The sequence below is a fragment of the Cibotium barometz genome, chromosome 26, assembly GCF_041138505.1.
Source record: "Cibotium barometz isolate CiBa-2024 chromosome 26, ASM4113850v1, whole genome shotgun sequence".
Classification (NCBI taxonomy): Eukaryota; Viridiplantae; Streptophyta; class Polypodiopsida; order Cyatheales; family Cibotiaceae; genus Cibotium; species Cibotium barometz.
Genome location: NC_141071.1, coordinates 31,785,519 through 31,799,365, shown reverse-complemented (window position 1 = coordinate 31,799,365; position 13,847 = coordinate 31,785,519). Strand labels below are relative to the sequence as shown.

The window sequence follows — 13,847 nt, the reverse complement described above, 5'->3', positions numbered from 1 at the left end:
CAAATATGGCTGTTTCACGTCCTGCCCAGACACTGATTTGGGAATTGGAGCATGGACAAAACTCTCCACCAGGTTAACATTTTTTGCCGATGCACTTGGGCCCAACAGATTACTGGCAATCCTCCCTTTTAAACTGTCCTCTCTTGTATGCATTAGAAAAGGCCTGAGATTGTAAACTTGCAAGTTCTCTTCCTGATCAAACTTCCAATTTTTAATTAATCCGCTCGCGGCTGCAGCTGCTTCGTGTGCCAGATCTGACCTTATAGCTTGCTCATCATAGCATAATTCTGCATGCAAGACTACCGGTTTTTCCAGGTCAGGAAGAGTAGTGTAAAGAACATTGCCGACTTCTTCAAAGCCATCTTCGGAAAGCTGATAGGTAGATTGAGAAGGCATTTGGAACAGAAGGGGACGGAAATGAGAGGAGTCATAGGCCTGGGCCGGAGTTACAGGGATTAAAGACTTGCAGGGCATGTTTGAGCGAGTTTTCAATGGCCTGGACCTACGCCCAAGTGGTTGTCGTTGTTAGCAGCAGATGAGAAAGCGATGCGTTGGACTTTAGAATCGTGAGTTGGGGAGGACTGGGCGTAGGGTCTAGCAGAAGGACCTTCCATGGGGTGATCCTCGCATCCCCTCGGTACCAGTACAGCGACAACTCAGGTAGCAATCTATGGCGTGTTACAGACAATGATGACGATGAGCTCTCACCCTACACAGACTACAGTGCACACACTTTTTTCTATCTCACTCACCATTACCAGTCACAACATGACTTCACACTGACAGTATCCAGCACAAGCACTCTCATGCATCACAGCGATGCCTTGTGCCCGTGCAAACATGTGTGGCTGGGCCTCAACACTAAAGGGCACGGGACAATGGGGAAGCCAAAGATTTGGGATCGAGGGTGGGAAAGTGGGGGGACGCTGGCGGCTTGAATCTGGGCCGTCGGATGCAGTGAACTCGGGTAGCAACTGGTGAACTCGGGTTTCGGCTGAGCTGGCGCCCCAAATCGAAATTTAAAATAAACTCAATAGCCACGTTGGCTTGACGTGGAGGGCAGGCTTCTCCAGCGTGGCTTGCAAAAGGGCAGAATTTCAAATTTGTATGATGACGTCGTAGAGCATGTGTTGCATGTGTTCTGTAAAATCACCACGGCTATGGAAAGCTCTTCTCAGGAATCACTCAGATTGATTCCAGATTTAAACCAGGTACACACACACACACAAAAACTCACACTTGCCAATCAACAGGCTCTCTCTCTCTCTCTCTCTCTCTCTCTCTCTCTCTCTATGTGAAGAGCCCCTTACTTAGGTTGATTTTGGATTTAAACCATGCACACACACACTGGATTTAAACCACGCATGCGTGCGCGCATGCACGCACACACACACACACAATTTTGCCACTTGAAATCAGCTTTTCTCTCTCTCTCTTTGACGAGGTTTTTGCATTGAAGCTAAATGGATGCTCAATGAATATTGAAAACATGGGTCAATCAAGCCATCTAAAACAGAGACCACCTCATCTTTGCGAGAACAGATAAGAAAGAAGCGCTCATGGAGGGAAAAATGCATACATTGATTGCAACACTGTGTCTTGAGCAAAGCCTTGTAGGGGATACTTCTAGCCGTAGCGCTTCATTCATCATCCAATGTTTGATTACTTCTAGGACTAGCAGACCCCCCATAGCTTGTCATTGGCTTTGTGGACATTCGTAGAGCGGAGGGTGACATTACCTTTGAAGTGGCATTAGTTATAGAAAGGTTTGCCCTTCCTAGTGCCCTACATTGTTTTCATAGCCATAATAAAATTAGCAAACGATGCAAAAACTTGTTTTAAGAACATGTCCTACCTCTCTCTGCCTATCTAACTTGGACTTCAATAGCAGGTTGATTGGAATCCAACGAGTGACACAAGTGACTTCGCGGTGCCATGGCAGGCTAATTGGAATGCATCAAATGAGGCTGATTGGAATGCATCCAATGACACAAATCAGTTCATATTGGATGAGTATTTAGATAATACAACAAGTAGTGACACTACATCAAGTGACGACGCAGATGTATGTGACCTCTTCCAAGATGATAATGAGGGTGTTTTTCCAAGTTCATGGAGTACACCTAGGCTTGATTCATGGGGGGCATTGGATCCATTTACATATACATCAAGCTTTTTTTTCTCTTTCGATGAGAAGAGCTTCTCCTTAATGGAGAAAGATCTTAGAGGAGCTCTCACAGTGACGCTTCCAACATTAAAAGCACACGATGCAAGAGACTTGTTGGATTTGAAGAGGTGGAAAAGAATAAGAGAAGAGCTTTGTTTCAGCCCGCTTCACCTTTGCCTATGTTCGAAATCAACAGGATTGAAAATAGCATACATTGAAGATTGGGAGCGTATTGTCATGGCAGCCCATCGTCCTCTTGAGCATGGTGTTCATCATGGTGTGAATGCCACTATCAATGCAATCAAGGCAGAATGGTGCACCGACAAGAGGAGGCATGGAATTTCTCTTGACTATGTGAAAGATAGGATTATCGCTTGCGGCTGCCTGCTTACTGAGGTCGGGGAACAGACCCCTACGAGCAAAAAGACCATAGCTCCAGCATCAACAATTGTCACAACTAAGTCTCAAGTCAATCAAGAGTTGACCAACATCATGATCAAGCACCAAACAAAGCTAGTATTACTTCGATCCACAAAGAAGCATGGACCATCCAAGTGGGTGCAAGAGTACATGTGCCATAGGGCAGGAAGTATTGCTCGGAGAGGTGCTAACAAGAGAAGATTGCAGAGGTCCAAGAGGTGTGGGTGTCCCTTTAAGGTGGTCTTGCAGCACTCTCATGACACAGAGAAGGTGACCATGCTAGTTCATGATGTTCACGAGGGACATATACCAGGCTCACGTGTTGACCTCTATTACTTGCCCGTGCACCCACGTGTGATTGCTTGTTGCATGGATGACTTGTTCGACGTAGGGACATGTCGTCATGTGGCAAAAATGTCTACATCAAAAGAAAGATTTCACATACAGAATGCCTTGCCATTAGATCGTGTAATCTTTCGCTTCTTCATGATACCAAAAGAGGTGCAAATGATGTCATATCGAATGCGCACACAAGGTACTTTGCTTTGCTTTACCAACAATTCTCCTTGTAACTTTTGGTTGTTTTATACTTCTAATCTGCCTCTCTATCCTTGTAGGAAGATGTACAAACAATGATTGGGCTGCGATGTTTGGAGAGGCTCTTCGTTTGCAAGAACAGAACAAGGTTCTTTATGTTCAACCTTACAGCCAACGTTCTTTATGTTTGAAGCTCTTTCCCCTATTCTTGCCTCTTTATTCATCATGATTTCTTTGTAGGTTCTTTATGTTCAACCTTATAACCCACAAGCCTCTGATGAAAGTAAACGACCCTTTGTCCTCATCATTCAAGATGAGTGGATGCTACAAATTGCTCTTCGTTTCTCACGACACAACACTTGGGCAGTAGATAGCACATTCAAGACAAATGTCTTTGGTTTGCCCCTGTATGCTGCAGTTTTGCCCAACCAAAATGGCATGGGTATTCCAATATGGCTCATGCTATGCACTAATGACATCGGCACTAACCAAGAAAGTGTAGCCTTGGAGTTGACCTTCAAGATGATCTTCACAAGGTTGCATGGAGTTCGTCCGACGGCTATTATCATCGACAAAAACCAGCAAGAGTTGGAAGCCATTATGAAGATTGTTGATGTAGACCCCTATTGCTGGACACAAGATGAAGAAGGGAGACGACACCAAATTGCATGCCATGTCTTGCTATGCTGGTTTCATGTTAAGAAGGCATGGGTAGAGAACCTCCTACCGCAAGTAAGTCACCTTTTAAAAGCTAGATCCATTCTATTGTGCATATCATTATCAGGTGGTATGTATATTCATTTTATTTTGGCTGTGTAGGTTCCAAAAGAGAAGCGAGATGATGTGTATAGTTCCTTGTCAAATCTAATGCAAATGGCAAGTGAAGAGGCATTTGAAGAGAGATACCAAGAGCTCTTGCAGAGATATTCAGCGTATATCAATGTTCAACGATACATCTCGAATGGATGGTGTGCCACCACATGCATGTGGCGGAGAAGGTGGCCAAAGTTTGGGCGTCTATTTTCACATGGAAATGTGGATACAACAAACTTGGTCGAGAGGCTCTGGCAATACATCAAGTACACTCTTCTTGATGCAAAGATAAATAGATCAATTCTAGTTCTGTTACATGCTATTGCAGGGGATTCTCTAACGGGCACTTACATCGGCGGAACGCTACTTGAGTTCTTTAAGAACAAACAAGAAATAGGTAATGACCTCTTTTTTTCTCTTGTGGCTTGTCCCCCCTTTGTTGCTTGACACTCATGAAGAAAAGGTGTCGTGATACTAACCAGCTTTACGTACTTTTCAGCTGATTCTCAACGTTTTAGTATTCATGGATCAAGCAAGAGTCATACGTCCAGATTAGCAGCAGGTGAAGAAATCTTGAGAAGATTTGAGGCTAGTTCGTCCACCCTTCAAGTGATTGATGAGTCCACTTTGCTATTCAAAATCTTGAGTATGTCTTCATCTTCGCAATGGTATCATGTCAGTGTTCAGTCCAACTATTGCGATTGTCCAAGTTGGGGATCTGATTGTAAGCATCTTTATGGAATCCGCCTAATAATTCAACATCATTTTCCACATCTACATGCCATTTTCCCTGTCCTTGATAGTCTTCATTCTCTAAGTCAAATGGACGAGGACATTGATGTTGGGCTAAGTGAGCAGGACATGCCAGATAACATAAAGAGTGGTGAGTGCAAGGTTGTCAACATCAATGAGCAGATAGCTTGCTGCATTCAAGACATGAAAAGGGTTCTACATGTTTTGGAAGAGAATCTATCAGCATGTGACACCAAGTTGAAAGAAGCAATACTCCAGCAATTGAGCATCTCACAGAATAATATTTCAGCTTTGATTATCCCAAAGGAGATTGATTTGCCAATGAGGGGGTCCATCAAACAAATCCAAGCTCATGTTACGCTTACTCGGCTTGGTCACGGGAGACCGCATGAAGTAGCTACAACCGTATGTGATCAAGAGATAGCCTGCTCGCCTCCAACAAAACGTGCTTGTATGACAGGGGTCTTGAGACGTAAGCATCAACGTGGCAGGAGTCGGGTGCGGTTTGACAAGAGACCTCGCATATTTTGTCACCATTGCTGTAGTAAAACTCTCCTAGTTGATCCTATACAAAGTCACTCGTGCCATACATGCCACGCGCTCCTTCCCCTTTCAAGTAGACATGCCCCAGTTGGTTCAGAGGCTCCTCTTATTAACCGAGCTGTTAACCTCTACAACAACCTTTGCATTGAAAAGGGACTACTCATCTCATGTATGTATGGGTCACTTGAAGATGAGGAGAGGCACTTCACTATGCATTTATCTAATGGTTCAGTACTCGAGAAGGTCCTTGCATCCGAGCAAAGGATAATACTTGTATATTAATAATGCAGATGTATTCAACTTGTACATTATATCATTTTGGAACGAGTGAGGAGATTTTTTGTCCATTTTGGTATAACCTGCTGCTCTAAAAACCAAATGTATATGCTTATTTTGGATCAGCTGGAGACTCAATGTTTTGTAAATTTGTATGTATGTTGTTTCTGTGAAGGGAATTCATGTTCAGTATAGCTTGATATAACTTGCTGCTCCAAAAACCATATGTGTCTGCTCATTATGGATCAGTCAAGAAAACGACACTCAATTTGTGTTATGTTTTTTGACCATAGCTGATTTATACAGCCCTTGGGCATGTAATGCAAGACTAGATTCATGCAATCTTGTCCGAGCTTCTCTCTCTTTTTGTGTGCTCTTAAAACTGTATATACTTTTTGCATGGGTACACAATGTGGGTTAGAACTTAGTTTTACTTGGGTTGACAGACAGACATTAGTTATTTCAAAAGCTGGTGGTTTTGGTACCACGAGACCCTGCAGCAGAAGTCAGTTTATTTGCAACAGGTGGGATCAAGAGCGGGAGGCCTGGTTCTCGTTGGGAGAGGGCGGATGGAAGAGGGAGTTTTGATAATCAGCTATGAAACTTTTATGCTTGGCGTATGAGTGTTGTGGCTTTCCCTGCATATTATGTCGCATGGTCACTGTATTGATCTGTCACATCAACTCATTTCATGACTGACATGTCAAGAGGTAGTAGTTCCAACTGTTGAGTTGTTATGCTATTGTAGGGGATGGTCAGATCCGTCAATGTCTAGGGTCATGAGAAACCTCATCATTGCTGGTGCGTAAGCCGCCTTTCTACCAGCCAGGCACAATTCTCAATCAAGCTTTATAGTTTGAATGCAATGAACATGTTAATCTTTTTGTCACCCAAATTATGAACACTTTCAATACTATAAAAAGATTAAGATCATTTTACTAATAGCTTGATATTAGAAGGTAAAAAGTGATCATATACTTTTATGGCTGCATCGGTAGAGCAAGATCTCTCTCTCTCTCTCTCTCTCTCTCTCTCTCTCTCATCATATACTTTTATGGCTGCATCGGTAGAGCAAGATCTCTCTCTATATCTCTCTCTCTCTCTCTCTCTCTCTCTCTCTCTATGTGCACCAGGACTAGCTTGAGAGTTTACACGTCCCACACAATCTACAAACAGAGACCATATCCAAAACGTGGAAGCACTTTGGCTCCTTACAATGCATGTTGGAGTGTCATTATACTCGATCTTCTCGCTACTTGGGCCAAGATATGGGGCTTATCTAGAGCAGCGGAGAATCTGATTCAAATTCAACATGAAGAGCTTCCAGTACAAGAGCATCAACAAGAACCATCATGTTGCGGAACTAAACTAAACACCAAATAGCAAAGTTGAAAAAGGAACCAACGGAAGCATATTTGTTGATAGACAATTTACATCGGAACCAAAACAAATTATATTGAGAAGCTAAAAAATATCATGTATTTCATGTGAATTGGCTGATACAAAACATCCTTAGATGCCAAATATGTTTATAAAGATGTTCATAAGAAGTGTGTTGCCCACGACAAGCCAAAAACACCGCTTCAAAATCGCATAGCTGGTGCCAAAAATAGAGATTGCTGCTCCAAAAAGCATCTACATGCTTGTCGCTCGTGCAGGACTCCGCGTCATAAGTTTGCCACCCACCGATAAGCCATGTTACACTGCTCCAAAATCACATCGCTGGTGCGAGGTTGTCGCTCCTACAGTGCTCCAAAATCACATGGCTGGTCCTGCATCTACATGCTTCTTGCTCCAAAGTAAAAAATGCTCCAAAATCACATGGCTGGTCCTGCATCTACATGCTTCTCGCTCCAAAGTAAAAAATGCTACTGTGCGTGTCATAAGAAGTGCGCTGCCCATAAAATAACATCCTTAACATGCTGCTCCGATGTCACTGCTATGTCACTGCTGCTCAAGAAAGTAAACATGTCATAAGAAGTGCGCTGCCCACAAAATAAGACATGCTGCTCGGATGTCACTGCTGCTCAAGACAGTAGACGTGTCACAGTTCTTCCAAAACACTCATGCACCATGTGTGAAGCTCCATCCTAAGCGTGCATACATCTTCATGTTGAAACCACTGATCTGTGAGCTGAAAAAAAGCAAAGCTGTAAGCGTAAATGAGCTTGCATGTTCTTCTTGAAGCAGCAAAGACGTAACACGAAGCAAGCACTTACCCAATTCTTGTCTACATTGTTTTGCAATATACCGGCAATGAGGTATCTCATAAACGCCATCACATAGAAGCCACAATCTGTGCTATTGTCCTGTTGCGGTACCTGCCCCAAATGATGCACATGTAACACCAACATTCAGCATGTAGAACATTCATAACAAATTCAACTCGCTGCTACCAACAAATCAACGTCACCTTCACCTTAACGATTTTTAGTTTCAGCTCTGTCTCGGGGTTGAACAAAGCACCTTGAAGGGTTGAATCAGCCACATGCGGTGCCAAGCATTTTAGAGCACTGTAATCAATCCAAACCAGAACCATGTCATGTGTCATGCATTGTATGAGTATACATGAACAAAACCAACATGGAAGAGAATTTCAATTTACATGAACAAACTATCCAAGCACTCCTCTGGATTTATTAGTCCCAATGAATCCATGTATAACAAATAGCTTTTGTTCCCTTTTAAAAGGGGCACCTCCTCGTTCTTGTTAACATACAGGGTAAAGAGGGACCAATGATTCCTATTGCACACAATAGCCAGCCATTAAAAGCGCACAAATTTGAGGGCCAAGTGGTATGTAAAAAAGCATAGCCAAAATTCTTTACCAATGAAGTGACCACACACACCTGCATACAACGGGAAAGAAACATAATTGAATGGCTGACATATCCATTTTCTCGAAGAAGCGGGTGAGGAAATTCTCCACTAGCTCCAATGACATAGAATACCACAAAGAATCAGCCCAAAACACCTTCTCAAGAATGTCCAATGGCAACTTGTTCTCCATCAACCTGTGCATGCAAGGAGGGAATGAAAGTGCATCCATGTAAGTGCACTAAAATGTTCAAAGTGATACACTTACATCCCAAACAAGTTCATGGTCCTAGTGGATGCCTCATTAACAAACATTTCCCTCAAAAAGCTATCATCTACGCGCACAAAGGTTTTGGATCTCATGGAAACAAAGTCAATGTCAGCCCCGGAAGCTAACCTGCAAGGCAAAAGCCAAACAAAAAAAAATGCAGCAAACCACACAAGCTGAGACTATCATGACAATACATGGTTTTGATAAACTGTCAATCGTGTAGAGCCTCTTACCTAGATCTCGCAACATTGCCCCTTGTTGCTACCAACCTCCCCTCCCCTTTCTCTGTAACAATAACCTGCATGTTGGAGATCTCGAATATAAATTCCATATTGTTGTATGCTTCAGAAAAAGTCGGCGATGATACAATAATCGGTGTTTCTTCATTGCTACTTTGCTTTGCACGAGAAGTCCTAATAGGCAACTTTTTCCTTGAAACCTCAAACACCTACACAATGGCAAGAAAACAATGCATTCACCCATTGAGTCCCTTTAGGACATAACAAACTCCAGGGTTGAATTAGCTGCACTTACCTGGCCCACCTCACTTTCAGCCAGTAGCTTCCAATCACCCTCATGGGTTCCCAAATCCTACAAACAAGTAGGCCGATACATGCAAGCCCATGCAAGTAAAGAGAAGAGTGAACTAGCGATGCAAAATAGGAAGTAAATGTAGGCAGCAACATGAAAAGCTTTAACAACTCGGCATAAAGGATATTGGAATCTCTTACGTTCTTTTGAGTGTTGTCCTTTCTTGTATTCACACATGGCCCAACACCCTCATGGGTTCCGGAATCCTGCAACAAACAAGAACATGGCCCATGCAAGTAAACAGAAGAGTGAACTAACAATGTAGGCAGCAACATGAAAAGCTTTAACAACTCGGCATAAAGGATATTGGAATCTCTTACGTTCTTTTGAGTGTTGTCCTTCTTTCTTGTATTCACGCATGGCCCAACACCCTCATGGGTTCCGGAATCCTGCAACAAACAAGAACATGGCCCATGCAAGTAAACAGAAGAGTGAACTAACAATGTAGGCAGCAACATGAAAAGCTTTAACAACTCGGCATAAAGGATATTGGAATCTCTTACGTTCTTTTGAGTGTTGTCCTTCTTTCTTGTATTCACGCATGGCCCAACACCCTCATGGGTTCCGGAATCCTACAACAAACAAGAACAGGGCCCATGCAAGTAAAGAGAAGAGTGAACCAACAATGTAGAAGAACATGAAAAGCTTTAACAACTCGGCATAAAGGATATTAGAATCTCTTACGTTCTTTTGAGTGTTGTCCTTCTTTCTTGTATTCACGCATGGCCTAACACTCTCATGGGTTCCGGAATCCTGCAACAAACAAGAAGATGGCCATGGCCCAAACGATCTCAAAGTGTGAGGTGTATGGAGCCATGTTAGGCAGCGGCAAGGACTTGAACAAACTAGTGGGAAACCAAGATGATGTGACTCAGAGCAAGGAGATGAATGAAAAATATTAGAAAGCTTACGTTCTTCTTAGTGTTCTTCTTTTTTATATCCACACATGGCCCAACACCCTCACCGGTTCCAGAATCCTGCAGCAAGTAATAGCCATGCATAGTTGTATGCAATCTTTGCACCACAAACATGACTCGAAATGAGGGGATAAGTGAAGGAGATTAGAAATCTTACCTTATTTTGAGTGTTACTCTTCTTTCTTGTATTCATGCATGGCCCAACCTCATGGGTTCCGGAATCAAAATCCTGCAGCAAACAAGAAGCATGGGCCAAATGATCTCAAAGTGTGGGCATGTAGTGAGTGAACTTGTGAACTTGGCAACAGCAAAGAAACTTGACAAGCTATGAGTGAACTTTGCATGCAGCAAGAAAACATGCATCAAGTTAATAAACTTGGTAAGCTGTGACTGAACTTTGCATGCAACAACTAGACAACACTAAGATTGAATGTAAGCAAACTTGGCAGCAAACTAAGAAGAATGTAAGCTTACGTTCTTCTTAGTATTCTTCTTTTTTATATCCACACATGGCCCAACACCCTCACCGGTTCCAGAATCCTGCACAGCAAGTAATAGCCATGCATAGTTGTATGCAATCTTTGCACCACAAACATGACTCGAAACGAGGGGATAAGTGAAGGAGATTAGAAATCTTACCTTATTTTGAGTGTTACTCTTCTTTCTTGTATTCGTGCATGGCCCAACCTCATGGGTTCCGGAATCAAAATCCTGCAGCAAACAAGAAGCATGGGCCAAATGATCTCAAAGTGTGGGCATGTAGTGAGTGAACTTGTGAACTTGGCAACATCAAAGAAACTTGACAAGCTATGAGTGAACTTTGCATGCAGCAAGAAAACATGCATCAAGTTAATAAACTTGGTAAGCTGTGACTGAACTTTGCATGCAACAACTAGACAACACTAAGATTGAATGTAAGCAAACTTGGCAGCAAACTAAGAAGAATGTAAGCTTACGTTCTTCTTAGTGTTCTTCTTTTTTATATCCACACATGGCCCAACACCCTCACCGGTTCCAGAATCCTGCAGCAAGTAATAGCCATGCATAGTTGTATGCAATCTTTGCACCACAAACATGACTCGAAACGAGGGGATAAGTGAAGGAGATTAGAAATCTTACCTTATTTTGAGTGTTACTCTTCTTTCTTGTATTCGTGCATGGCCCAACCTCATGGGTTTCGGAATCAAAATCCTGCGGCAAACAAGAAGCATGGGCCAAATGATCTCAAAGGCCACGCATGTAGTGAGTGAACTTGTGAACTTGGCAACAGCAAAGAAACTTGACAAGCTATGAGTGAACTTTGCATGCAACAAGAAAACATGCATCAAGTTAATAAACTTGGTAAGCTGTGACTAAACTTTGCATGCAACAACTACACAACACTAAGATTGAATGTAAGCAAACTTGGCAGCAAACTAAGAAGAATGTAAGCTTACGTTAATCTTAGTGTTGTTCTTTTTTGTATCCATGCATAGCCCAACACCCTCCATGCAATAGCCATGCATAGTTGTATGCAATCTTTGCACCACAAACATGACTCGGAACGAGGGCATAAGTGAAGGAGATTGAAAAGCTTACGTTATTTTGAGTGTTGTTCTTCTTTCTTGTATTCGCGCATGGCTTAACCTCATGGGTTCCAGAATTAGAATCCTGCAACAAACAAGAAGCATGTCCAAATGATCTCAAGCTGTAGGGCATGTAGTGAGTTGTATGTGAACTTGACATCAGCAAAGAAACTTGGCATGATGTGAATGAACTTGGCATGATGTGAATGAACTTGGCAAGGTGTGAGTCGTGGACAATGGCTAGTAGACACATTGCCAACTGTTCACCGACCCTTACATGCAACTATGAAGCCATGTTAGATTAGAAGACTTACGTTCTTCTTAGTGTTGTTCTCAAACTAAAGGGCATGTAGTGATTTGTATGTGAACTTGGCAGTACCAAAGAAACTTGGCATGATGTGAATGAACTTGGCATGATGTGAATGAACTAGCAAGGAAGGGATAAGTGTGAGGACACTAAGGAAGACGATAATGTTGTGAGCTAGTAGAAACATTGCACGTGCATTGATTGCATGCAAACTGTTCACCAACCGTTGCATGCAACCATGGAGCCATGTTAATGAAGTAGATAGAGAACTTAGCAAGTTTAGAAGGCTTACATTCTTAGTGGTGGTGTTCTTTTCTGTATCCACACGTGACCCAACACCCTCATGTGTTCCAGAATCCTGCAGCATGCCCAAATGATCTCAAACTATAGGGCATGTGAGTTGTATGTGAACTTGGCAGCAGCAAAGAAACTTGGCATGATGTGAATAAACTTGGCATGATGTGAATGAAATTAGCAAGGTGTGAGCTAGTAGACACATTACACGTGCATTGATTGCATGCAAACTATTCACCAACCCTTGCATGCAACTATGGAGCCATGTTAGTGATGTAGAGAGAGAACTTAGCAAACTTTGAAAGCTTACATTGTTTTTAGTGTTGTCCTCCTTTTTTGTATCCACACATGGCCCAACACTCTCATGGGTTTCAGAATCCTGCAACAAATAATATCCATGCATAGTTACAAACAATCTTTGCACTCGTGAATTCGCATACTTACTTATGCCAAGAAGCCCACATGAGCATCGCTAGGCACTTTCAACATCACAAACATGACTCAAAACGAGGGGATGAGTGAAGGATATTGGAAAGCTTACGTTCTTTTGAGTGTTGTCCTTCTTTCTTGTATTCGCGCATGGTCCAACACTCTCATGGGTTCCAGAATCCTGCAACAAACAAAAGGTGTGAGGTGTATGTCAACTTGGGCAATGACTAGTAGACACATTGCATGTGCATTCATTGCAATTTGCTTACCAACCCTTGCATGCAACTATGGAGTCATGTTAGTGCTGCAGGGAGAGAACTTGGCAAGCTGTGAGTGAACTTTGCATTGAACAAGAAAACATGCATCTAGTTAATAAACTTAGCAAGCTGTGAGTGAACTCTGCATGCAACAAGTAAACCTGCATCAGGTTAATAAACTTGGCATGCTGCGAGTAGACCATGGAAATTAGGCAATGGAAAGGACTTGAACAAACTAGTGGGAAGACCGTGAGAGAATGGCTAGGCACTTTCAAGGCAGCCATGTTAGTGAAATAGAGATATGAATCAGAACGAGGGGATGAATGAAAAATATGACAAAGCTTACGTTCTTCTTAGTGTTGTGCTTCTTTGTTGTATCCGCACACGGCCCAACACCCTCATGGGTTCCAAAATCCTGCAATAAATAATAGCCATCCATAGTTGTAAGCCCAACAACCTCATGGGTTACGAAATCCTGCAAATACAGCCATGCCAAGTGATCTCAAAAATGTAAGAAGTGAAGTTGACATGTGGTGAATAAACTTGGCCTGCAGCAAGGAAACCATGCGTGTTGTATGTGAACTTGGGAAATAGCCATAGACTTCGACCGTGTATATGACCAAGAATACATATAAATTGTAATCTAATTCAAGAACAATTAATTCAAGAGTAAACACATTGCACATCATGACTTCATCTGCTACCAAGGGGGCAACTGGCATGGAAGCTCAAAGTGTAGGAGCAACTTGGGTTGTTCTTGACATATAAGTTTGACTCAACCCCCCCCACCCCGCCCCCCCTCCCCCCCCCACACACACACACACACTCGCTCGCACGTATACATGCAACTCAAACATACTTTGTTTCACAGTGGATTTTGTCCAGCTTGC

At 42.6% G+C, this 13,847-nt stretch overlaps 3 protein-coding genes across 6 annotated transcripts; 2 read left to right on the top strand and 1 right to left on the bottom strand.

Moving 5' to 3' along the window:
* Window positions 1-841: 841 nt before the first annotated feature.
* Window positions 842-3,124, top strand: LOC147623884 (uncharacterized; the record flags this gene model as incomplete). The annotated part of the gene is made up of 2 exons (XM_086820816.1): window positions 842-1,211; window positions 1,892-3,124. Coding segments are annotated over exons 1-2 (1,284 nt in total), but the record flags the coding sequence as incomplete, so codon positions are not given.
* A 67-nt stretch (window positions 3,125-3,191) lies between these two features.
* LOC147623883 (uncharacterized) lies at window positions 3,192-5,577 on the top strand. The gene is made up of 3 exons (XM_086820521.1): window positions 3,192-3,856; window positions 3,944-4,334; window positions 4,437-5,577. Exons 1-3 carry the CDS (start codon window positions 3,446-3,448, stop codon window positions 5,513-5,515), a joined length of 1,881 nt encoding a protein of 626 aa, XP_086676647.1. The 5' UTR covers window positions 3,192-3,445; the 3' UTR covers window positions 5,516-5,577.
* A 1,555-nt stretch (window positions 5,578-7,132) lies between these two features.
* Window positions 7,133-13,643, bottom strand: LOC147623882 (uncharacterized). Of its 4 annotated transcripts, none has more exons than XM_086820898.1 (12): window positions 13,304-13,638; window positions 12,813-12,881; window positions 9,692-9,760; window positions 9,329-9,394; window positions 9,132-9,188; window positions 8,831-9,045; window positions 8,595-8,723; window positions 8,359-8,523; window positions 8,115-8,252; window positions 7,929-8,022; window positions 7,729-7,830; window positions 7,133-7,643 (listed from the first exon to the last, which is right to left on the bottom strand). In XM_086820898.1, the coding sequence occupies exons 1-12, from the start codon at window positions 13,394-13,396 to the stop codon at window positions 7,554-7,556; spliced, it is 1,287 nt and encodes a 428-aa protein (XP_086677024.1). In that variant the 5' UTR covers window positions 13,397-13,638; the 3' UTR covers window positions 7,133-7,553. The 4 variants fall into 4 exon arrangements, with proteins under 4 accessions (XP_086677024.1, XP_086677023.1, XP_086677026.1 ...); XM_086820897.1 differs by lacking the exon at window positions 9,692-9,760 and adding an exon at window positions 12,582-12,650 and having other exon boundaries at window positions 13,304-13,636; XM_086820900.1 differs by lacking the exons at window positions 8,115-8,252; window positions 9,692-9,760 and adding an exon at window positions 12,582-12,650 and having other exon boundaries at window positions 13,304-13,643.
* Between the last annotated feature and the right edge of the window lie 204 nt (window positions 13,644-13,847).

What these genes read in the sequence shown, in the direction of transcription:
- LOC147623882 (XM_086820898.1), bottom strand. Translation starts at nt 13,396, where the DNA reads ATGGATGGCTATTATTTATTGCAGGATTTTGGAACCCATGAGGGTGTT. An exon ending in AGCACAACACTAAGAAGAAC is followed by an intron (nt 12,882 to 13,303) that starts GTAAGCTTTGTC and finishes TGTTTGTTGCAG; the next exon opens with GATTCTGGAACCCATGAGAG. An exon ending in GGCAATGTTGCGAGATCTAG is followed by an intron (nt 8,724 to 8,830) that starts GTAAGAGGCTCT and finishes TTTGCCTTGCAG; the next exon opens with GTTAGCTTCCGGGGCTGACA.
- LOC147623883 (XM_086820521.1), top strand. Translation starts at nt 3,446, where the DNA reads ATGCTACAAATTGCTCTTCGTTTCTCACGACACAACACTTGGGCAGTA. An exon ending in TAGAGAACCTCCTACCGCAA is followed by an intron (nt 3,857 to 3,943) that starts GTAAGTCACCTT and finishes TTGGCTGTGTAG; the next exon opens with GTTCCAAAAGAGAAGCGAGA. An exon ending in TAAGAACAAACAAGAAATAG is followed by an intron (nt 4,335 to 4,436) that starts GTAATGACCTCT and finishes CGTACTTTTCAG; the next exon opens with CTGATTCTCAACGTTTTAGT.